The following is a 24,327-nucleotide window of genomic DNA, read 5'->3' as shown; positions in this document are numbered from 1 at the left end:
CATATTCCACATTGCTGAATGAGGCTTAAATACATCACAGATCTAAGCTGAGTACAGACAACAGCAATTAATTACTAAACAGATTAATGCATTCCTTAAATCAAGACCCACAAATATGGATCTTGATTTTCTTTACTGGTATTCAGGTTTATTGCATCCTGAGCTAGATGCCCTGGGAACTGCACAGACAAAATGGTAGCAAGATTTGCAGGAAATAAAAGAGTATTAGTAGTCAGCAGATAAGAGGGAAGTGACAACTGAAACACCAGGCTGAACTGCGGCCAAACAAAGACAGCATGTGATGCCGGGTGCCATCCATAAAACCACAAAATCCAAGGTGCAATATCAGAAGTTTGAACTTAAGGACTTTTTATAAGTTGGACAAAGTTTTACCTTAATGTTGGAGCCGTGCACTTCTGCAAGAAGAATCTGCTCTGGTTTTAATCCACAAAGTTCACTCAGCTGCTTTTTCAGTCCTGTATATTTTTCATCCATGTTCAGCCTCAGTCCATATCGGACAGGAGTGGTACCATCTAATTTAATTACTAAGCAAAGAGAGAAAACTTTAAGGAAAAGGAAACTTGGTTCTTACCTGCTAATTTTCATTCCTGAAGTCCCACAGCTCAGTCCAGACACACGGGTTTTTCTCCCCTACCAGAAGATGGAAACAATGAAGAAAAGCTTTACTGAAACCGTGATGCTTAAGCCAGTGTGCCACCTGAGGTCCTTAGTAAGACTCTGTACCTAAGCCAAGATAACTTTGAACCAAAAAACAACCTTCACACACCTCCAACAGAGCTGGGGAAAGGTAAGCTCTCAAAGTGGAGCCCCCCTTGAACTATAGAGGAGATTGAAAAACTCTCGAACAAACATCAATTTCTTACTATATACACAGAGTTGAAAGCAGTCTTTCCAGATAGGGTGGGGCTCTGGACTAATCTGTGGAACTTCAGGAATGAAAATTAGCAGGTAAGAAACAATTTCCCTTTCCTTATCATTCCCCAGATCAGTCCAGATGCATGGGATGTACCCAAGCTTCCCTAAACTGGGCAGGAATTATAAGAACATATGATTTGCCAATCTGGGTCAGATCAAGGGTCCATCAAGCCCAGCATCCTGTGTCCAACGGTGGCCAACTAAGTCACAAGCACCCGGCAAGTACCCAAACATTGGGGCTGATGCAAAAAAAGTGAGTGTTCAGCGCCTGCTTTCCTATCGTGCCCCTAGGCACCTCTCCTGAGGGTGCGATGCAATATTTAAATTAGGGCTCGTTCTGTCAACGCATGTAATGAGCGCTATTAATTTCCCAGTGCATTGGACATGCGTTGTGGAGGTGCTAATCCCCTTATTGCATAAGGAGATTCGGTTGTGCCTACACAATCCACGTCCAACTGTGTTTAAACAGTGCGCTCGGCTGAGCGCACTGTATTGCGTCGGCCCCATTAGCGGGTAAAATTTCAAAACCTGGCGTGCGCAAATACTGGTAGTTATGCATGTGGCTGGGCTGCGTGCGCCGAGCACATTTTAATAGCGACCTGGCCACGTGCATATCTGCTGGGTTGTGGAAAAGGGCCAGGCTGGGGGTGGGGTTTGGGCCGGCCAGGAGCCGGCTGGCACAGCACCATTTTGCACTGTTCTGATGAAGTGTGCACAACTTACTTCTGCTCAGAGCAGGTAAGTTTTGAAACAAAAAAATATAGGCTAGGTACGGTGGGTTTAGAGGTCGGGGTGGAGAGGGAAAAAGGGAGAAAGGTGAGCAGACTGGGAGGAAACTGGGCAAAGGCCTGATCGTGTTGCCACACGTGATGGAAAAAATTCCGGCACCCGCATACTCATGCACGTGCAGATACAAAATCGGGCATGCATGTAAAAAAACTGGTGCGTCCATGTGCACGTGCCGGGAACCGCACACACATAGATGCCCACGAGGGCCTTTAAAAATTTACCCCTAAATGAATAAATCTCAAGCTACTAAACCTTATTGATTTATAGCAGTTTATAGACTTCTGCTCTAGAAACTTATCCAAACCTTTTTAAGCCCAGCTTCACTAACTGTGTAACCACATCCTCTGGCAATGAATTCAAGAGATTAATTATGTGTTGAGTGAAAAAGAATTTTCTCCTATTTATTTTAAATGTGCTACTTGCTGACTTCATGGAGTGCCCCCTAGTCCTTGTATTATCCGAAAGCATAAATAACTGATTCACATTTACCCGTTCAAGACCTTTCATGATTTTGTAGACCTCTATCATATTCCCTCTTGGCTGTCTCTTCTCGAAGCTGAACAGCCCCTAACCCTCTTTAGCCTTTCCTCATGGGGAGATGTTCCACCCCCTTTATCATTTTGGTCACCCTTCTCTGTACTTTCTCCAGTGCAAATATATCCTTTTTGAGATGTGGTGACCAAAACTGCACACAGTATTCAAAGTGCGGTTTCACCATGGAGCAATACAGAGGCATTATAACATCCATCATTTTATTTGCCATTCCCTTCCTAATAATTCCTACCATTCTGTTTGCTTTTTTGACAGCCACAGCACACTGAGCCAATCATTTCAATGTGTTATCCACTATAATGCCTAGATCTCTTTCTTGGGTGGTAGCTCCTAATGTGGAACCTAACATCAGGTAACCACAGCAAGGGTTATTTTTCCCTATATGTATCACCTTGTAGTTGTACACACATCAAATTTCAGCTGCCATTTGGATGCCCAATCTTCCAGTCTCAAAAGGTCCTCCTGCAATTTATTACAATCTGCTTGAGATTTAATTACTCTGCATTATTTTGTGTCATCCACAAATTTAAACACCTCACTCATTGTGCCCTTTTCCAGATCATTTATAAATAAGTTAAAAAGCATCGTTCCTAGCACAGATCCCTGAAGCACGCCACTGTTCACCTTTTTCCACTTTGAAAGCAGAACATTTAATCCTACTTTGTTTCCTGTCTTTAACCAGTTTGCAATCCGCAAAAGAATATCGCCTCCTATCCCAAGACTTTTTAATTTTCTTAGAAACCTCTCATGAAGGACTTTGTCGAATGCTTTCTGAAATACATCACATCTACCGGTTCACCTTTGTCCACATGTTTATTCACTCCTTCATAAAAAATGTAGGATTTTATTAATTTATTTTATATTCCGCTTTTCAGCACTTCAAAGACGATTACATTCAGGTACTATATTTACTTCTCTGTCCCCAGACGGCTCACAATCTAAGTTTTTGTGAGGCAAGACTTCCCTTGATAAATCCATGCTGGCTATGTCCCATTAAATCATGTTTATCTAAATGTTCTGTGATTTTATTCTTTATAATAGTTTCCATGATTTTTCTCTGTACTAAACTCAGGCTCACCAGTCTATAGTTTCCTGGATCTCCCCTGGAGCCATTTTTAAATATCGGAGTTACATTGGCCAACCTCTAGTCTTCAGATACAATATACAATTTTAATGATAGGTTACATATTTTTACTAATAGGTCTGAATTTTCATTTTTAAGCTCTTTCAGAACCCTGGGGAGTATACTATCTGGTCCAGGTGATTTACTACTCTTCAGTTATCAATGTGGACTATACATCTTCCAGGTTCATCATAATTTGGTTCAGTTCATCGGAATCATTACCCCTGAAAACAGTCTCTGGAGCAGGTATGTCACCAACATCCTCTTCAATAAACACGGAAACAAAGAATTTTAGTCTTTCCGAAATGGCCTTATCTTATCTAAGTACCTCTTTAACCCCCTTAATCATCTAACAGTCCAACTGACTCCCTCGCAGGCTTTCTGCTTCAGATATATTAAAAAACGTTTTTATGAGTTTTTGCCTCTACGACCAGCTTCTTTTCAAATTCTCTCTTAGCCTGTCTTATCAATGTCTTACATTTAACTTGCCAATGCTTATGCTTTACTCTATTTTCTTCTGATGGATCCTTCTTCCAATTTTTGAATGAAGATATTTTGGTTAAAATAACCTTTCACCTCACTTTTTATCCATGTCAGCAATCATCTGGCCTTCCTTCCACCTTTCTTAATGCATGGATTACATCCGGACTGAACCTCTAAGATGGTATTTTTTTTTTTTTTTAACAATGTCCACGCCTGTTGCACACTCTTTACCTTTGTAGCTACACCTTTTTTTTTTTAAACTATTGTCCTCATTTTGTCAAAGTTTTCCTTTTGAAAGTTTAGTGCTAGAGCCATGGATTTACTTACTGCCCCCTTCCTCTCATTAATTCAAATTTGATCATGATATGATTACTATTGCCAAGCGGCCCCACCACTGTTACCTTTCTCACCAGAATCTTGTCTCCACTGAGAATTAGATCTAAAATTGTTTCCTCTCTTGATGGTTCCTGAAACAACTGCACCATAAAACTGTCATTTATTCCATCTAGGAACATTATCTCTCTAGCATATCCCGATGTTACATTTACCCAGTCAATATTGGGTAATTGAAATCTCTCATTATTACTGCATTACCAATTTGGTTAGCTTCCCTAATTTCTCTTAGCATTTCACTGTCCGTCTCACCATTCTAGCCAGATGGATGGTAGTATACTCCTATAGCTATACTCTTCCCCAATACACAAGGTATTTCTACCCATAAAGATTCAATTGTGCATTTAGTCTCTTGCAGGATCTTTATCCTGTTGGACTCTATGCCATCCCAGACATAAAGTGCCACCCCGCCACCAAGATGCTCCTCTCTGTCATTGCGATATAATTTGTATCCTGGTATAGCACTATCCCATGTTATCGTCCTTCTATCATGTCTCTGAGATGCCAATTAAGTATGTCATCATTTAGTGCTATACACGCTAACTCTCCCATCTTACTTCTTAGACTTCTGGCATTAGCATATAAACATTTCAAAGTGTGTTTTTTGTTTTGTATTAACATTCTGCTTTTCAGTTGTCAGGGATAATTTGGAATGGACTACTTTTTTTTTTTTTTTTTAATTATTGGAAACCTCTCTATTGGGATGCCCTAACTCTAATGTTTCATTAGTATCCTTTAAAGATACCTCCCTCCGAACTATGTGCTGCTGAGTGACTGTCAGCTTTCTCATTTGTTCTAGCTTAAAAACTGCTCTATCTCCTTTTTAAAGATTGGCGCCAGCAGCCTGGTTCCACCCTGCTTAAGGTGGAGCCCACTCCCCTTTGGAAAACACTCCCCCTTCCCCAAAAGTTTCCCCAGTTCCTTACAAAACTGAATCCCTCTTCCTTGCACCGTTGCCTCATCCAAACATTGAGACTCCGGAGCTCTGCCTGCCTCTGGTGACCTGTGCATGGAACAGGGAGCATTTCAGAGAACGCTACCCTGGAGGTTCTGGTTTTCAGCTTTCTACCTAAGAGCCTAAATTTGGCTTCCAGAACCTCCCCTGCCACATTTTCCTATGTTGTTGGTGCCCACATGTATCATGACAGCCTGCTCTATCCCAGCACTGTCTAAAATTGTATCTAGGTGACGTGTAAGATCCAGCCACCTTAGCAATAGGTAGGCATGTTACCAGTTGATCCTCATGCCCACCAGCCACCCAGCTATCTACATTCCTAATAATTGAATCACCAACTCTGATGGCCAACCTAACCCCTTCCATCCTGAGCAGTAGCTCTGGGAGACACATCCTCGGTGCAAGAGCAGGTCCTTGCTACAGGATAATTTCCTGCCATACCAGGTTGATGCTCTCTGACCAGGAGACCTTCCTCCTCCAAGGCAGCAGCACCAGGGCTGCCAGACTGGAGTTGGGATATGTCCCTGAAAGTCTCATTTATATACCTCTCTGTCTGCCTCATCTCCTCCAGGTCTGCCACTCTAGCCTCCAGATATCGGACTCATTCTCTGAGAGACAGGAGCTCTTTGCACCGGCTTCACACATACAACCTCTCACCAGCAGGTAAAAAAAATCATACATATGACACATGATGCAAAAGACTGGAAGGTCCCCCTCTTGCTGCTGGACTGCTGGCTTTACCTTAATTTTGTGCAGTTCCTAGTTAAGTTTAGGTTGCTAGGGGAACAGGGATGCGTACAATTGGAATCCTTTACATTTATTAGTGTATTCATTATTTATCTGGTAGTGACCTACATGGGGATGATAAGGCCTGGAGAAATCCTGTGTTTAAGTTAAAAGGCTGATTAATTTTTTTTTAAATGTGAAAGTGTCTCCTACCTATAAAACAAAGGATGAGCTAGGGGTGGGTGGAAGGAAAACAAAGGATGAGCTAGGGGTGGGTGGAAGGAAAACAAACTCTTGGCTTCTTGCCTGCCTTCTGACAAGTTATTTAATACAGACACACAAATACACTAAAGAATGTGGCATTCTCCACAGCCGGTCCAACATTATGGAACTCCATTCCCCCGGATCTTAGAATGGAACCCAACATCTCAACATTCAAGATAAGACTCAAAACGTGGCTGTTCACGCAGGCCTTTCCTAACTCCAACCCCATCTAATCTCCCTTCACACAACAAGCTCCGCTAGTATTAGCGTTAACAGCCACCTTTCAAAATGTTATTTATACTTATATTTTACTATCTAATCTTCATTTCCCTTCTCATTCCAAGTTATTGTTTTCCCTTGTTTTATGTAACTGCTTTTCTGCACTTTCGTTAAATGGTAAAGTTTCACCCCTGTTTCTTGTGAACCAGCATGATGGGACCACCGTCTTGAATGTTGGTATATAAAAAACTTAAATTAAATAAAAAATAAAAATAAATAAAGAATATGCCCCCAGTGGTTTACTTCTCCCCAAAACTTTTTTAAGTTCTAAAATTTCCCAAAGCAGTACTTACTGATTTTCTTCAGCCACTAGCAAGGTGATCCTCTCCTCTCAGTACTCCCACAAGATCTAATATGATGCTACCAGTCAGTTCACAAGAAATGTACTTAATTTGTTCTATTTGCAGAAAATATAGAATGAGCTAATTCACTTGCTCTTACTCCTTTTTCTGGTACCAACCAGTATCTCCTTTATCCTGAAAATTAATTACCTGAAATATCTACTATGGTATTACTAATTAATCTCTTCCTGAAACTTTACTTGTTTCCTCAGTAATTAAATTTATCTTAATTACGTCCTTGTGAAACTCTGCCAACTATTGTCCACCCCCCTAACTAGAGGGTTAGTCTATAAAGTTATAAGTGAAGGTAGGGGTGGGGGGGAGGTGCTCCTTCCTTCTACTCTTCCTTTCTAAAACTAAGTAGAAAAAATGCCTAAGAAACAAAAAAAGCAATGCAAAAAATCCCTTTTCAAAAATTAAAAGAATAAAAAGTTATTAATAACAATTATCCCTCTTCAAAGTAAGGTCTCCACAGTTGACATTAGCCAGAAAAACTTACCTGTTCTAGTTTAGCTCCTACAATAAAGAAAGACCCAAGCTTAGCACATTCTCACCAAAACCAGCCGCTTCCAGTGCCCAAACATCTAGCTGGTAATGCCTTGTGAAAGTGTGTGGTGAAGACCAAGTCGCCGCTCGATAGCTCTGTGGTGGTGAAATCAACTGACTCTGCACAGGATGCCGCCTGAACCCTAGTAGAATGGGCATGTAGACCCACTGGGATCTGATGCCCCTTGCAAACATAAGCAGAAATAATGGCCTCCTTTAGCCATCATACAATTGTTGCCTTAGAAGCTTTGTTCCCTTTACTTGCACCTCCAAACAGAACAAGTAGAGGATCGGATCTCTGAAAACTGTTTGTGATCTTTAAATATCATAGCAGAGCTCGATGCATGAGGAGAAGAAGAGTCCAAAAACTGGAAGCTCCACTGTTTGACTTAGGTGAAAGGACGACACTATCTTCAGTAAAAAGAAAGGCACTGTATGTAATGAAACCCTGTCCTTTGAAATCTGTAGATAAGGGTCTCTTCAAGACAATATCTGAAGTTCTGAAATATGCTTGGCCAAACAAATCGGAACCTGGAAGACCACCTTCAGCATAAGGGCCTGCAACAACGCTTTCTGCAACGGCTCAAAAGAAAGACCCAAGAGAGCCCATAAAACCAGACTAAGATTCCATGAGGGGAACGCTCGCCTCACCAGAGGCCGCAAATTTCTCATCTCTTTATGAAACCATCCAAAATCAGGATGTAAAGTTAAGGACATCCCCTGCGCCTTACCTCTAAAACAGCCAAAGCTGCCACCTGTACACACGAAGAATTGAACATGAGCCTTTTTGCAATTCACCCTGTAAAAAAGCCAGAATGTGAGACACCAATGCATGAAGGGGAGAAATCCCTTCCTCAAGACACTACTTCTCAAACAATCTCCACACCCTGACATAAGCCAAGGAAACGGAAGGTCTCAAAGTCATTACTTGGCCTGAAGTAATGACTTCTTTCGAATATCCTTTCAACTGCAAGCAATTCCTTTCAAAAGCCAAGCCAAGACACAAAAGGAGCTTCCTGCTTCAAGAAAATTGGTCCTTGGTGGAGCATCCTAGGAAGATGCCCGAGCTGCAAAGGACCATTCACTGCCAGATTTATCAAGTCTGCGAACCACAGCCATCACGGCCATTCTGGAGTTACAAGGATCACCCTCTCCCAGATGAAGCTCTATCTGCCTCAGAACCCTTCCTATTAGATGCCAAGGTGGAAAACAAAAGGATTCTGTGTGGTCATGGGAGAATAAGAGTGTCGAGAACATCTGTTCTGATCTCCCGCCTGCAATTGAAAAAGCAGCATGACTTGGTATTTTGCTTCGACGCCATAGAGTCCAGCTGGGTAACACCCACCTGGCATGAATGAGAACCATCACCTCGCCCAATAGTTCCCACTCCCCAGGGTCTAGCATGTTTGTTTGTTGAGAAAGTCTACTTGCATGCTGTCCACTCCGGCTACATGTGATGCTGCTAGAGCCACCAGATTCTGCTTCATCTAGTGAAAAAGTTCTTGGGCCTCCTTGACACCATGACACGCCTGGTCCCTCCTTGGAGGTTGATATAGGCTACTGTCGTCGCATTATCTGATAGGACACTCACTGCTTGTTTCCAGACGATTGACAGACCATGAAGTCTCCTCCGCTGACCATTGACCTTGCACTGTTTTCCCCTGACAGATGCCCCCCCATTCTGTCAAACTGGCATCAGTGGTCACTACCAGCCAATTTGGGATCTCCATCTCCGGGCCCCACTCCAAATTAGCTAGAGAAAGCCACCAGGAGAGACTGGACCTAGACTCCTCCTGTAGCAGTAGATGGAGCTGAAAATTCTCCAACTGAGGGTTCTAGTAGGAGAGCAGTGCCCTCTGGATAAGCTGCATGTGAGTGAATGCCCAGGAAACTAGATCTAGAGTAGATGCCATAGAACCCAGAACCTGCAGATAATCCTAGACTCTGGGTTTTGGAAGCCGCAAAATCCTCTGAACCTGTGCTTGCAATTTTAATGTCCTCTCCTCCAGAGAAACATCCTGCCTAGAGTGGTATTGAAGCATGTTCTCAGGTACTCCAGTGACTGAGTTAGAACCAAGTTGCTCTTCACCAGATCCACTATCCAGCTCAGAGCCTGAAGTCTCTGTATGACTCACTGAACTGAGCTCTGACAGAACTCCTTCAACTTTGCCCGAATGAGCCAATCACCTAGATACGAATGCACCAGAATACTCTTTCTCCGAAGAGTGGTGGCCACCACTACCATCATTTTGGTGAATTTCCAAGGTGCTGTTGCTAGTCCAAATGGCAGTGCACGGAATTGAAAATACTCTCTTAACACCGTGAAATGCAGAAATTTCTGATGTTTTGCCTGGATAGGATATGCAAATACACTTCTGTGATATCGAAAGAAGCCAGGAACTCCCCTTTGCGAACTGCCGCAATAACCAAGCACAGGATTTCCATCCGAAATCGCAGAACCCATAAGGCTGCATTCACTTTTTTGGACTCGGAATGAGCCGATTGGTAACTTCTTTCTTTCGAACCATGAACTAGATGGAATACCTCTCTCAGTCCCGCTCCCCTGAGGGTACGGGAACTATCACTTCCAGCTTCCTCAGGCGGTCCAGTGTGGATTGAGCTGCTTCTTGCTTGCTGATGGAGGTGCAAGGGGAGGCCATGTAGGCTTTGCGTATTGGGCGCGCAAGTTCTAAGGCGTAGTCCTTTTTAATGACTTACAGAACCTCCTGGTCTGTTATCAGCATGGTCCAGAACAATTCCTGGGTGGGCCTACATGACCCTTGAAAGGGCTGTGACTTGCTAGATCCCTGCCTTTGGGAGGAGAGACCCCTGCCTGGGCGATACCCACTTGCTTCCTTGTACCTTTGTTGGCCTGGGAAGCTGCTCTTGTTCTCTTTTGGCTTATCCTCAGGCATCTTATGCCCCTTTGACTCGCCCAAGTGCTTTATAAGCTGCTCCAGGTCCTCACCAAACAAAAGCTTGCTTTTAAAAGTAGGATCGCCCAGCTGTGACTTTAACCAGACATTTGCTTACCAAATACATAACCACAAGGATCTTCGGGCTGAAACCGCTGACATCATATTCTGGGCTGACTTGCGCAGTAAGTTATACAAGGCATCCGCAACATAAGCTACACCAGCCTCCAAACTCTCAGCCTGCTTGGACGGGATAGAGATTTTTGCCACTTAACTTGAAGTTGCTGAAATAAACAGGCCCATGCTATGAAGCTACTGCACACCACCGCCCAAATGCACATCGCCGAGCCTTCAAACATCTTTTTAAGATGAATTTCCATCTTCCAGTTTTGAGTATCATTCAGTGCAGCCAAACTCACTACCAGAATTGTAGCCTTCTTGGTGACCACTGAGACTGACGCATCTACTTTAGGCAGCGTTAAGACCTACAACACATCCTCCAGCAGTGAGTAATGATTTACCATCATTCTACTGACCTTTAAACCAGCTTCAGAAGTATCCCACTCCATAACAATTAGCTTTTTAACTGTACAATGGAAGGGAAAGGCTTTCGCTGGACTCCTAAGTCCATCCATGATGGGATCCACTCAGGGCCGGCGGGAGGCATTAGGCGAACTAGGCGATCGCCTAGGGCACCGTAAGCAGGCAGAGCATTGCGGTCGATGTGAGAGCATCGTGCGGAGCGATGCGTATATTAGCGAGATTGTTGGAGAGAGAGAGAGAGAGAGATCACGTGGTAGGGTGACGTCACCGTCTAGGGTGGTTGCACATCCTTGCACCAGCACTGGATCTACTTTCTCATGCTCAGATTGCTCCTGACCCTCCTTAATCCCAAGCTCTTTGAACACTTGGGGAATGAGAGGAAACAATTCCTCCTTTCAAAAGAGATGAACCACTTTGAAGTCATCCCCTTCTGCCATATGGATCTCCTCCTTGTCCTCATCCACCGGAAGCTCCGATCAGGGATACCCCTCTTCCTCCAAATCATCTGAGTTTTCACTGGGACACCACTTCCAACTGGGAGAGTACAGTGGCCCTCTAGCCCTCCTCCCTGGGGGGTTAATTTTCATACCTTACTCTGAATGGAAGACTTTGAGCACGGGGGCACTTCCCAGCTGACCCTTCTTTGCCAAGAAAGCTTTGTGCATCAATAGCACAAACTCTGTGGAAAAGGCATTTTCAGAATTAGAATCCCCTTAGACGCCTTCTCGCACTCCGCCAACTCCTCCTTGGCACCCTCGAGACTCTGAACAGCTGAGGATGATGGTGGAGGGAACGCAGGCCCTTCCCCTGACTTCTCCTGCATCATGGAAACAGACTCCAAAATGGTGGTTCCCATGCTGCAGGAGAGAGCAGCCCTGCACGATTCAGCTGAGAAGGGCTTTTTACCCTCCTCAGTCGCATCAGTCAAGCTTGAGCTGCCTTCCTCTCCTTATACACACTAGCTTCACAGCACCAAAGAATTAAGGCACAATTATTTTTGTCCCCACATGAATGGCAGTGTTTCCCATGCTCTGCAGACACGGCCATGCCGGGGCTGTGACTGCACATGCTGCTGGTTAAAAATAACTTGCTTAGAGGAAACAGGCCCGCGGTGCTTACCAGTCGATCCCAGGCCTCCCTTACTAGAGCAGCAGCTAATTCACTGCCTGGAATGACAGCCTCTCCAGCCAACCCAGCCCATCTACCTTGTGCTCCTTCCTAACTGCCCTAATTTTTACAGGAACATTTTCCTCAGAACACAAATACAGAGGAATTAAAAGGAGCTGGATACTTCCCTTCTGCCATCTTCACTTGGCTGAGGGAGGGAGAACCACATGGGGAAAAGGAAGGAAGGAACCAGATCGCTGACTTTCAATCCCCACAGTCCCCAGGCAGAGACAATCAGTCTCCATCCCCCTGCTCTACTAGTAAGATGGCCCATCTACAGAACCCAACACCACTGGGAGCAATTTTCCTTTTTTTTTTTTCTTTCAATCCAATTCCAAACTGCAGGTTTTGCATCTTTACCATCTGCTGGAGACAGAAAAATACTGAGGACTGCAGGTGGTATACTGGCTTAAGTATCAGTGTTTCAGTAAAGGTTTTCTTCTCTGTCTCCATTTGCTGATAGGGGATAAAAACCCCTGCATCTGGACTGATCTTTTAATTTAAAGAGATTCTCCTCTCCCAGCTGGCTGGCATGGTGTGGGGTTTTTCTCCTATTTTCATGGATGTCCTGCAGTTTGTAGCTCATTAAGACCCCAGGAGAAGACTGAATAAGCCAGGTTAGCATTCACTAGTATGCCAGCTATCCTCCCCTAAACCAAGCTAGGCAGTCAGACTTCCTGGACTAGTGTCTTACTTTTTAATTACAGCCAACCTTATTTGATTTGTGTAACTCGTTGGATTCAAACAGCATCTACGATGCAATGACAAGCACCCAGATTTGTCCATGTCATTCCATGACAACCTGCCAGAACTCAGGTAATATATTTACTGCAATATTCCAGATTTGATGCTGAGGACACTATCAAGCACTCATTAAGTTTGGAAGAGTTACTTTTTATAAATGTGTTACCCACCTGTAATTTCTAAGTGCATATAACTGTCCATGGGAAGAGGCAAAGACAGGAAGTTAAAGGGGTCGAAGCGAGCACTTATATGCCCACACGTTTTGCATTTAACTTGGGACCGCAACTGCCCATGAAATAAATCCACCACAATAGATTTATTTCGTCGAAGATGATTCTCCCAAGCCTGCAAAGGACATAATCAATCATTTATTAAGTGAAGTACAGTAACCAGAAAATAGTTATCTCAGTAGAGGACAAGCAAATATGCACATAGCTAATGATGTCTGCCTGGTTTTGTTGCAGTTGTATGCATAAACCTGGATAATTTTTAGAGCAGAAGGGATATTATCAGGCGTCATACTAGAGCACACAGCATGATCAGCGAAAAAATACAACCAGAGGGTGACTGACTCTGCCAGACATATCATTTCAGCCAAACTATATAAGTTCTGGAAATTCTTAGCAAATATTAGGTGGATGCTGGTTGGAAAGAATTTCTGAGTTGGTATTTCAATATGGCTGATCCAATGTCAGCAAGAGTGAATGATGGGTTATGGGTAGGGATGTGCAATGGTTTTTCCCAAATTAGGCAATTTCAATGAAATTGCCTAATTCGGAATGGTTCGGGAGAACCGAAAAATGCGTGAAGTTTTCCAAAATTTCGGAAAAAATTAATTTTCGAGTTGGTGCGCACGAACCCGAAAATCAGGGCTCCTGAAACTCCCCCCCCCTGCCCCCCTGAACCACAGGAAAAATGAAATTCCCATGGGCCCCCCCCCCCGAAATGAAGCCTGACACAAAATTCTAACCCAAAGCACATCTCTAGTTATGGGTGATTATCAATATTACACAGTGCTATTCCCCCCCAATAAGGCAGCAGGTAAGATGGTGTTTAGTTGCCTAAAAAAGTAACTATACTACAATAAACCACCTTTCTTCTGCCCCATCTCCCCAAACACAAATTTTCTAACCCATCACCATTTTGATAAAGCCCAGCAAGACACACACAAACCATTACCCAGTCAAAGATTACAAGGCAATGAACTTCTACCTCCCCTATTGGGAAGACACAGTATACTAAATATAGTTACAAACTTGCGGGCATGCATTCCAAGCATAGACAGCTTTTTGCTTAGCTGTGCAAAAATGCTGCTGTGGAATCAATTAAACCTCCAAAGAAAAAAATCAGAAATATTACCCAAGAGCTAACAGCAGTAACAGAATATTCAATAATAAATTAGTAAACTAGCAATATGTTAACTCAAATAACAGCAAAATAAAATCAGATGCCCTTATTACTAATTTGTTTTAATGTTTATGACGGCACAATGTGGACTGTAAGTGCTACTACAAAGCAGAAGAACAGGGCCTACTGCAGACACACCTCTGCTGCCACCTCCCAGTCTGGCCGCCCATCGCTGTCCTTCAGCTCCACATACGGCTTGTCATGAACTCTGTTCAGGTCCTCGTGCAGACCATCCAGGAGAAAAGCCAGAAGCTCCTGGGAATCTTGCTGCTGGAAACCATTGAATCTTGGGGCATATTTTGCTATTGTCCACTGTAAAACAGCAAAACCTAAGTTATATGTTAAAAAGTGGTGTCATTATAAAAAAAAAAACCAAAACAGAGTATGCATCTAGTTAAAAGAAGCACAGACATTATCTGCCATTGCAATGTAGTTTATTGGATCACCAATAATGCAGGTAAAAGAGAATTACACACCCAGAATTGCTGTTCTCTGCAGATACTCGACTTTTTTTCACCCGACAGTTTTGTCCTCTCCTTTGGTATTTCAGCTCAATTGGAACCAGTCTATCAGGGCTATGGTGCCATGAGATTTCATAGGGGATATTTCCCCATTCCACCTAGTTCAGCCATTGCAGGAACTGTAGCTGCCTCTAGAATCCGCTACATATGCACCTCAATTCCAGCTGGTAAGTGTCACCATTGTGCAATAGCTGAGGCTTTCTCCCGACAGGGGCTGAGAATCCTCAGCAGCAACCCCAGCTGGCACACAGAAGACTTGACACTACCAGCTTACACTTCCAAGAAGGCACTGGGGGAAACAAGGATGGAGCAACAGTTATGACCCAACAGTAATGGCAAGAGTATATTGAGCTTCCAAGATGCCACTGGGCTAACTTGCATGGAGCAGCAGATACAACCCTAACAGTTGTGGTAATGCTACATTGGGCTTCCAAGAAAGCATTGGAGTAACCTGCATTGACTGACTATGGTTAAAACCCAAATTTCAATGAGCAGGGGGAGACCAAGAGGCCAATACTGAAAGCTATCTGGCTTTGTAAGTTAGCCAGATAAGACTTATCTGACTAATCAACATGGGATATTCAGTGGCACGACTAAATATACCTGGATAAGTATTAAAGTTAGCCATATAAGCTTAACCAGCTAACTTTAGAACTGCTATGGGCCATGTCTAACTTATCCAGTTAACTTAACCAGATAAGGCTGAATATTGTTACTTATCCAGCTAAGTTAGCCAGAGAGGTAGCGCCACCCAGTTATGCCCACTGCCTGCCCACTGAATATACAGCTATTTAGCCAGATAAGTTTGACTTATCTAGCTAAGTAGTGTTTGAATATCTACTCCCAGATATTTTGGACAATAGTTTTGCTGGTTTTGGTAGCTGTGAGAAATATTAGAAAACTTGGTAATAAGATATGGCAGGGGATTTAAGTGTTGGATTTTGCGTTGGTCTTGGCAGCTTCCTCTATGATTCTTACAAAGCCTAAAATGGCCCTACCAGTGTAAGTGATGGCGGTCAGCACTTTTAACACATTCTGGGCAAGCTTGGGACTAACATGGAGGGCAGCAGTCGGAAAAGAAAGAAAAACTGGTTCTTACCTGCTAATTTTCGTTCCTGTAGTACCAAGGATCAGTCCAGACCGCTGGGTTGTGTCTCCCTTCCAGCAGAGGGAGTCAGAGAAAAAAAACTGAAAAGGCACCCCCCCTCTTACATTGGTATGCCACCTGCGATCCCTCAGTATATATGATATCAAAGCAGAATAACCAATAAAGGAGAACAAATCCCCAAACATAACAACCAGTGGCTACAACAATACGCGCGGTACAAGAAACAAACCGTACCGCCGCATAACATATCAATCAAGAAGATTCCTTCCCATGCCTGTAAAGAACTCTGCCGAGGTAAGAAGAAGGAAGAAAACATATAGAAAAAACGGACTCTCCAAAAAACCCAAGGGCGGGCGTCTGGACTGATCCTTGGTATTACAGGAATGAAAATTAGCAGGTAAGAACCAATTTTCCTTTCCCTGTACGTACCAGGATCAGTCCAGACCGCTGGGATGTACCAGAGCTGCCCTAATTGGGGTGGGATCTGGAGAGTCCCGCATGAAGAACACTGCTGCCAAAACAGTCGACCTCTGGATCCCGGACGTCCACATGATAATGTTTCGCAAAAGTATGCAAGGATTTCCAAGTGGCTGCTCTATAAATCTCCTGCGGCGAGACCGACTGGCTCTCCGCCCAAGAGGCCGCTTGAGATCTGGTAGAGTGCGCTTTCAAGCCTACTGGTATGGCCTGCCCAGCGCAAAGATAAGTGGAGGAAATGGCCTCCTTCAACCTCCTAGCAACCGTAGCTTTGGATGCCTTGTGTCCCCGTCTAGGACCAGTCAATAAGACAAACAAATAATCCGATAATCGAAAAGCATTGGTCACCTATAGATAGCGAAGGAGAACCCGGCGCACATCCAACTTAAGCAGATCCTTATCAGTCGCAGAAGTCGGATCCAAATTCGGGAAGGCTGGTAACTCTACCGTCTGATTGACATGAAAAGCCGATACCACCTTGGGCAAGGAGGAGGGAACGGTCTGCAGAGAAACTCTGGAATCTGAAATACGAAGATACGGATCCTGACACGACAAAGTTTGAAGCTCTGAAATTCGCCGTACGGAGATAATGGCTACCAAAAAAAACCAGTCTTGAGTGTCAAATCCTTCAACGTAGCCCGCCGGAGGGGCTCAAAAGGAAGACCACCTAAACCCTTAAGAACTAAATTCAAGCCCCAGGCAGGACAAATTTGTTGTACCGGCGGGCGCAAATGCTTGGCCCCCTTCAAAAAATGGGACACATCTGGATGAGCTGCCAGTGAAAAGCCATCAATCTTGCCCCGCAGGCAACCCAGTGCCGCGACTTGCACCCGGAGAGAACTGCAAGCTAGACCTTTCTTCAGTCCCTTCTGCAGGAAGGATAGGATGTGTGCCACCGAAGCCAGACGTGGGGGGATGTTCAAACCTTGGCACCAAGAGTCGAAAACTCTCCAAACACGAATATAGGCCAACGACGTGGACGATTTCCGTGCTTGCAAGAGGGTAGAAATAACCGAATCCGAATATCCCCTCTTCCTCAACTGCCTCCTCTCATAAGCCAGGCCGTTAGACAAAAGCGATCCGCTCGATCTAAAAATACTGGACCTTGTCGAAGAAGATTCGGAAGGTGGGTGAGATGCACCAGACCGTCGATCGCCAACGAGATCAGATCCGCAAACCATGGCCTTTGGGGCTACTCTGGGGCTACCAGAATGACAGACCCCACATGGTTCTCTATCCGACGTACGATCTTGCCCACTAGTGGCCAAGGCAGAAACACATACAATAGTATGCCGCGAGGCCACGGAAGAACAAGAGCATCCACTCCTTCCGACCCGTGGTCTCTCAGACGACTGAAAAACCGGGGCGCCTTTGCATTTGTCTGAGTTGCCATCAGGTCAAGGTGTGGAACCCCCCAACGACGAGTGATCAGCCGGAAAGCTGCGGACAATTCCCACTCGCCGGGATCTAGATGCTGGTGGCTGAGAAAGTCTGCCTGCACATTGTCCACCCCGGCTATGTGCGAGGCCGCCAACCAGACTAGATGTCGCTCTGCCCATGTCATGAGCCTTTCAGTCTCCCAGGCCATCGACCAGTTCCTGGTTCCCCCTTGGCGGTTGATGTAGGCTACCGTCGTCGCGTTGTCGGACAAGACTCGCACTGCACATTGGGCTACCAGAGGGAGAAAAACACGTAATGCCAGGCGTACCGTCCTGGATTTCCAATCGATTGACTGACCACGTCGCCTGAAAACTTGTCCAACGACCCTGAGCGGATTGTGACTGGCAAACTGCTCCCCAACCAGTGAGGCTGGCATCTGTCGTGACTATTACCCACTGCGGCTCCTCCAGGTCCATCCCCTGTAACAAGTGGGCCGGAATAAACCACCAATCGAGACCGGACCTGGCTGTTCCATCAGTGGCAAAGGCAGGCGAAACTCCTCCGATTTCGGATCCCATCGAGAAAGCAATGCGTGTTGTAATGGTCTCATATACGCCCACGCCCAGGGAACCACCTCCAGAGTAGACGCCATGGAACCAAGTACCTGCAAATAATCCCATACTATGGGCAGGGGTAAGGACATGAGCCGATGGATCTGCGCCACTAACTTGAGCCTCCTCTCCCAAGTGAGGAAGACCTTGCCTACCGAGGTATCGAAGCATGCTCCCAGGAAGTTGAGAACCTGAGATGGTACCAACTGGCTCTTGGCAAAGTTGACCACCCAACCAAGGGACTGGAGCTGGAGTAGAACCTTGCTCACTGCTTCCCGACAGAGGCTCTCCATTTGGCCCGGATGAGCCAATCGTTCAAGTATGGGTAAACCAAGATCCCCCCCTGCCGGAGGACCGCTGCTACAACTACCATTACCTTGGTGAAGACCCGAGGCGCTGTCGCTAAGCTGAACGGAAGAGCTTGGAACTGATAATGCTCCCCTAGGACCACGAACCGGAGAAACCGCTGATGGCGCTCGTGTATCCCAATGTGAAGATACGCCTTGGTCAGGTCCAAAGAGGCCAAATATTCTCCTCAGTGGACGGCCGCAATGACCGACCATAGAGTCTCCATGCGAAATCGGGGAACCCGAAGTGCTTGGTTGACTGCCTTGAGATCCAATATTGGCCGGAAGGACCCCTCCTTCTTTGGGACTACGAAATAGATGGAGTACCTGCTGGCCCTGCGCTCCTCTGGAGGGACCGGAACAATAGCCCCCAGGGATTTCAAGTGACTCAGGGTTTGCCCAACTACCTCTTGCTTGGCCAGAGAGCCGGCGGGAGAAATCAGAAAAAGATCCCTTAACGGGCAGGCAAAATCCAACTCGTAACCGTGGGCAATGATATTGAGGACCCAATGGTCCGACGTGATCCTGACCCACTCCTCGAGAAACAGGGAGCGACGACCTCCCACCACTGGAACCGGGGAGAGGGTTGGAACACCTTCATTGGGACTGCTTACCTCCGGTGGCCCCTTGAGAGCCTCCCTCCTGAAATGGCCTCCGACCACGAAAGGAAGTAGGCCAAGACTGAGCCCTCTGAGTCTGTTGTTCGGTGGGAAAAGCGGGCGGCTGCGACTGCCGAAATCTGCGCTGTCCTCGGAAATGGTAACGCGCTGCCCCAAAGGGCCTGGAAGACTTAAGCTTGTCTTTTGGTAATTTATACACGTACCCCAAGAGACTTAATAAGGGCATCAAGTTCCTCCCCAAACAACAATTTTCCCTTAAAAGGAAGATTGCCCAACTGAGTTTTGGAAGAAACGTCCGCGGACCAGTTCCGGAGCCAGAGAAGCCGTCTAGCCAAAACTGCAGTGGCCATGTTGCGTGAAGATGCCCGCAACAGATCATATAATGCATCTGCTGTGTAAGCTACCGCGGACTCCATCCTATTCGCCTGATCTGCTTCCTCTGGCGGCAACACCTGTGATGTGAGCATTTGCTGAATCCACCCGAGGGTCGCTCGCTGCATGAGGCTACTGCAGACCGCCGCTCTAACACAGAGCGCTGACACCTCAAAAATGCGCTTGAGGAGGACTTCTAGCCGCCTATCCTGTAAGTCCTTAAGAGCCGTCGCTCCCGTAACAGGAATGGTGGTCCGCTTGGTGACCGCAGTAACAGACGCACCCACCTTGGGAATCCCGAGGATATCCAAGGCTTCCTCGGGTAAAGGGTAGAGTTTGTCCATCGCCCGTCCCACCCGCAGGGTCGCGTCCGGAGATTCCCACTCCCGAGTGACCAACTGCTTAAGCATTGGGTGGAAAGGAAAAGTTTGGGGCAAGGCACGCAGCCCCTAGAGTACTGGTTTCCCCCCTTAACTGGCTCGAAACTGGGGACTGGTGCCTCCACTTCCAGTTCCTCCAGGACATAGACTTAGCTTTTGGGTACTTGCCAGGTTCTTATGGCCTGGATTGGCCACTGTTGGAAACAGGATGCTGAGCTTGATGGACCCTTGGTCTGACCCAGTATGGCATTTTCTTATGTTCTTATAGGGGATCAAGGGATCCAACTCCTCCTGGTGAAACAGCCGAGAAACCCGGGGGTCGTCTCCCTCTACTGGAGCGGACTCATCAACACCCCCATCTAGGTTTTGGAGGAGAGGATCCAGAAAAGATCCCAAGGGAGCAGGATCCGGAGCCCCCTCAGGGGCTGAAAGGGCATCCAGAGATGTGTCCCGCCGCGCAATCTTCACGGGAGGGGACTGCTCATCCTGCTGATGAGCTTCCGCCTCCAAAAAAGTCCTATGCATAAGTAAAATAAATTTTGAAGAAAAAACTGACTGGCACTTTAAGGGATCCGATAGGTGAGGGGGAGGACTGGGCTCCCCGAGGGGGCGGGCTCTGGATCACGCGGTCGAACAGGACTCAGACTGGGAGGAGAAATCGGAGAATCCTCTCCCCCAGTCGGCAGGCAGGGCTCCGACAAAATGTCCGCCGTTCACGCACGCGCAGGCGATGGACCCGGACGTGATCATGATCGCCGTTCCACGCCTTGAGGCAAAATGGGCGCAAAATCACCCCTGGATGAGCCCTCCCCCCCGGGGAGGCAGCGGGAGCAAATCCCGTCCCACGAGAGGCGCAAACCCGCCTCCCCACATGCTGAGCACGATAGCCCTCATGGCATCCGGGGGGGAGGGGGGGGTTTCCAAACAGCGCGGTAGGAAAGAGAAAAGAACTTAAAATACCCTGCCGACTCGTGGCCTTCCGGAGCTCTGGGAATGCTGCAGCACCCGAGGAAACTTGTCTTGGGGCGCCGAGGGGAGGGACCGGCCCACCGGTTAATCCCCCTCCAGAGATAGATGGCCCTCCGGGAACAAGGCTTTTAGAGCTGCCAGCCCCTGCCTTACCTCTACCTGCTGAGTGAAAAGCCTGGGAAACTAAAACCGCACTGAGGTTTGTTTTTTTTTTATACAACCAACTTGCTGTAGCCAAAGGTGTTAACTAAATCATCCAGAGCCTTACGACTCTGCAAAAAAAAAGATGTAACTAAATTTAAAGAAATTGAAAAATCATGACCGCAGGTTCTGTCAACCCTTCTGCTGACAGTCAGAGAAAATACTGGGGGATCACAGGTGGCACACCAGGTTAAGAGGGGTGCCTTTTCAGTTTTTTTTCCCCCGACTCCCTCTGCTGGAAGGGAAACACAACCCAGCGGTCTGGGCTGATCCTGGTACGTACAGGGAATTGAAAATTCAGGTAAAAGAAATCGAACTGGTATTCTGTTGGGAATTTGTATGCTCATCTACCCAAAATGTAGAATTTGCAATAGGTTAGACTGGATTGGTCAATCTGGTCTTTTTCTGCCATTTACTATGACCTGGGACTTGAATGCAGGACTTCCGCATGGCAGCCTGCAGCATTGCCACTGAGTCACCAGGCCGGCTCCACACACCTTTCTAATAAAGTCACACAGGGCCGATGCAATAAAAATGCACCGAAAGCGGGCGCTGAGTGTTCAGCGCCCGCTTTCCTAACACGCGCCCAGGAAGCTCTTCTGGGGGGTGCTATGCAATATTTAAATTATGGGTCACGCTGCCAAGGAGGCATTATGCTCGATTGTGCACCCCTAGTGCCTCCTTGGCAGCGGGCGCCCAGGAGAGGTTGGCTGTCCACGGGTTAAGAAAACGGATGTTGGTTAACTGAGCGTCTGTTTCCCTAACCTGACTTTCCAAAAAACTTTTATTTTTAAATCTTTTAAACTTTTTGCTCCTCTGACTTAACATTGCCATGATATTAAGTTGGAGGATGTACAGAAAAGCAGTATTTTCCACTTTTCTGTCCTACTTTTTGGGGTACTCAGAAATTAATGCCTGCTCTGGGCAAGCATTAATTTGAGTGTAAAAATCTGCAGATTAGATGCACTTTTTTTTTTTTTTTGCATGTGGGGTGAATAACAGCCACATCGACATGCATTTGCATGTGATGAGCACTATTAGTTTCGTAGCATGTTGGACGTGTGATGTGGAGGTGCTAATCCCCTTATAACATAAGGGGCTCTGGATGCGCCTACAAAACGCGCATCCAATCATGGGATAAACAGTGCGCTTGGCTGAGTGCACTGTTTTGCATTGGCCTCAGTGTCATCCACTTCTCCCTTCTGGGGGATAATTTCCTCAGTAATACACTAACAAAGAGTAAGCACGAAAGCAGAGTTGCTTACCTGTAATGTGTTCTCCAAGGACAGTCCTCACACATGGGTGACATCATCAGATGGAGCCCGGCGCAGGGTCCCTCTTCAGTCTTATAATATAGAATTTGCAAAAAATAAAAGAACAAAAGAAACCCAACTCCACAGGGTGGCGGGCGGGTTTCGTAAGGACTAAGAACCTGCTGTCCTTGGAGAACATCTGTTAAGCAAAATTGCTTACCTTGTAATAGGTGTTATCCCAGGACAGCAGGATGTAGTCCTCACATATGGGTGACGTCATTGATGGAGCCCTATTACGGAAAACTTTCTGTCAAAGTTTCTAGAAACTTTTGACTGGCACTCTGAGCCCACTGAGCATGCCCAGCATGCCATGATATTCTCAGCCACAGGGGTCTCCCTTCAGTCTTGTATGTAGCAATAAGCTTTAGCAAAAATAAAATAATAAAACATAAGGGACCCAACTCCATGGGGTGATGGGTGGGTTTCGTGAGGACTACATCCTGCTGTCCTGGGATAACACCTATTACAAGGTAAGCAATTTTGCTTTATCCCAGGACAAGCAGGATGCTAATCCTCACATATGGGTGATTAGCAAGCTAGAGGCTGAGTCATTTTGTAGTGAAGCAACATTGCAGTATTGTTGGTAAACATGAGGCAGCCGAAGATCACAGCAGGTTGGATGTAGTAGGAGTTGAGGTTATACTGGAAACAAGTTCTTTAAGACAGATTGTCCGTAGGCTGAATCTTGTCGTCCTTCGTTGTCCAAACAGTAATGAGCTGCAAAGGTGTGAAGAGAACTCCATGTTGCTGCTTTACATATGTCAAGAACTGGCACTGAATGATAGTGTGCTACTGAGGTTGACATTGCTCTTACTGAATGCGCCTTTACTCGCCCTTGGAGAGGAAGGCCTGCTTTTTCATAGCAAAACTGTATGCAATCTGCTAGCCAATTGGAGAGAGTATGTTTGCCCACTGCTTTACCAGGTTTGTTTGGATCAAAAGATACAAAGAGTTGAGTGGATTTTCTATGGACTGCAGTGCGGTCTAAGTAATATGCTAACGCACGCTTACAGTCCAAGGTGTGTAAGGCCCGTTCTCCTTCATGAGAATGAGGCCTTGGAAAGAATGTGGGTAAAACTATGGATTGGTTCAAGTGGAATTCCTTAACTACCTTGGGGAGGAATTTTGGATGTGTCCAGAGAACCACTCTGTCATGTAGGAATTTTGTATAGGGTGAGTACGTGACAAGTGCTTGTAACTCACTAACCCTTCTAGCTGATGTAATGGCTTATAAGGAAGATGGCCTTCCATGTGAGAAATTTAGGATCACAGGAAGTCATGGGTTCAAAAGAGAATGCATGAGCCTTGTTAAGACCAGACTAAGGTCCCATTCTGTGACTGGTGGCCAAATTTGTGGTTTAAGTTGAGTTAAACCTCTCATAAATCTACTGACAAGAGGTGGTATGGATATTGCTGCATTTCCCATCTTGTTATGGTAAGCTGAGATTGCCCTTAGGTATACTCTGACAGATGAAGTCTGGAGACCAGAATTTGAAAGATGGCATAAGTAGTCTAGTAGAGAAGTTGTGGGGCAGGAGAAAGGGTCAATATTCTTTTGCGTGCACCGCAAGGTAAACCTTTTCCATTTTGAAGAATAGTTCTTTCGTGTTGAAGGTTTATGTGAAGCTATAAGGACTTGGGATACATTGGTTGAAAGGTTGAGTGGTTGTAAAATCAAGCTTTCAACATCCATGCTGTCAGGGATAGGGACTGGAGGTTGGGATGGCGCAGCTGACCCTGATCCTGAGTTATGAGAGTGGGAGCTATTCCCAGGCAAATGGGATCCCTGACTGAGAGGTCTAGAAGTGTGGGAAACCATACTTGTCGAGGCCAATACGGGGCTATGAGTATCATGGACCCCTTGT

The 24,327-nt window shown here is 45.9% G+C and overlaps 1 protein-coding gene across 5 annotated transcripts in view; it reads right to left on the bottom strand.

Moving 5' to 3' along the window:
• The window catches only part of USP32 (ubiquitin specific peptidase 32), a 430,766-nt gene that overhangs the window by 73,319 nt on the left and 333,120 nt on the right, over window positions 1–24,327 (bottom strand). For all 5 annotated transcript variants that reach the window (XM_029611622.1, XM_029611620.1, XM_029611623.1 and 2 more), the window contains 3 exons: window positions 14,302–14,475; window positions 12,927–13,101; window positions 394–545 (listed from right to left, as the gene is read on the bottom strand). In XM_029611622.1, coding sequence (XP_029467482.1) covers window positions 394–545; window positions 12,927–13,101; window positions 14,302–14,475 — 501 coding nt within the window. The remainder of the gene's footprint in view (window positions 1–393; window positions 546–12,926; window positions 13,102–14,301; window positions 14,476–24,327) is intronic.

This window comes from Rhinatrema bivittatum, chromosome 8 (assembly GCF_901001135.1).
Source record: "Rhinatrema bivittatum chromosome 8, aRhiBiv1.1, whole genome shotgun sequence".
Lineage (NCBI taxonomy): Eukaryota > Metazoa > Chordata > Amphibia > Gymnophiona > Rhinatrematidae > Rhinatrema > Rhinatrema bivittatum.
This window is presented reverse-complemented; position numbering and strand designations above follow the sequence as displayed.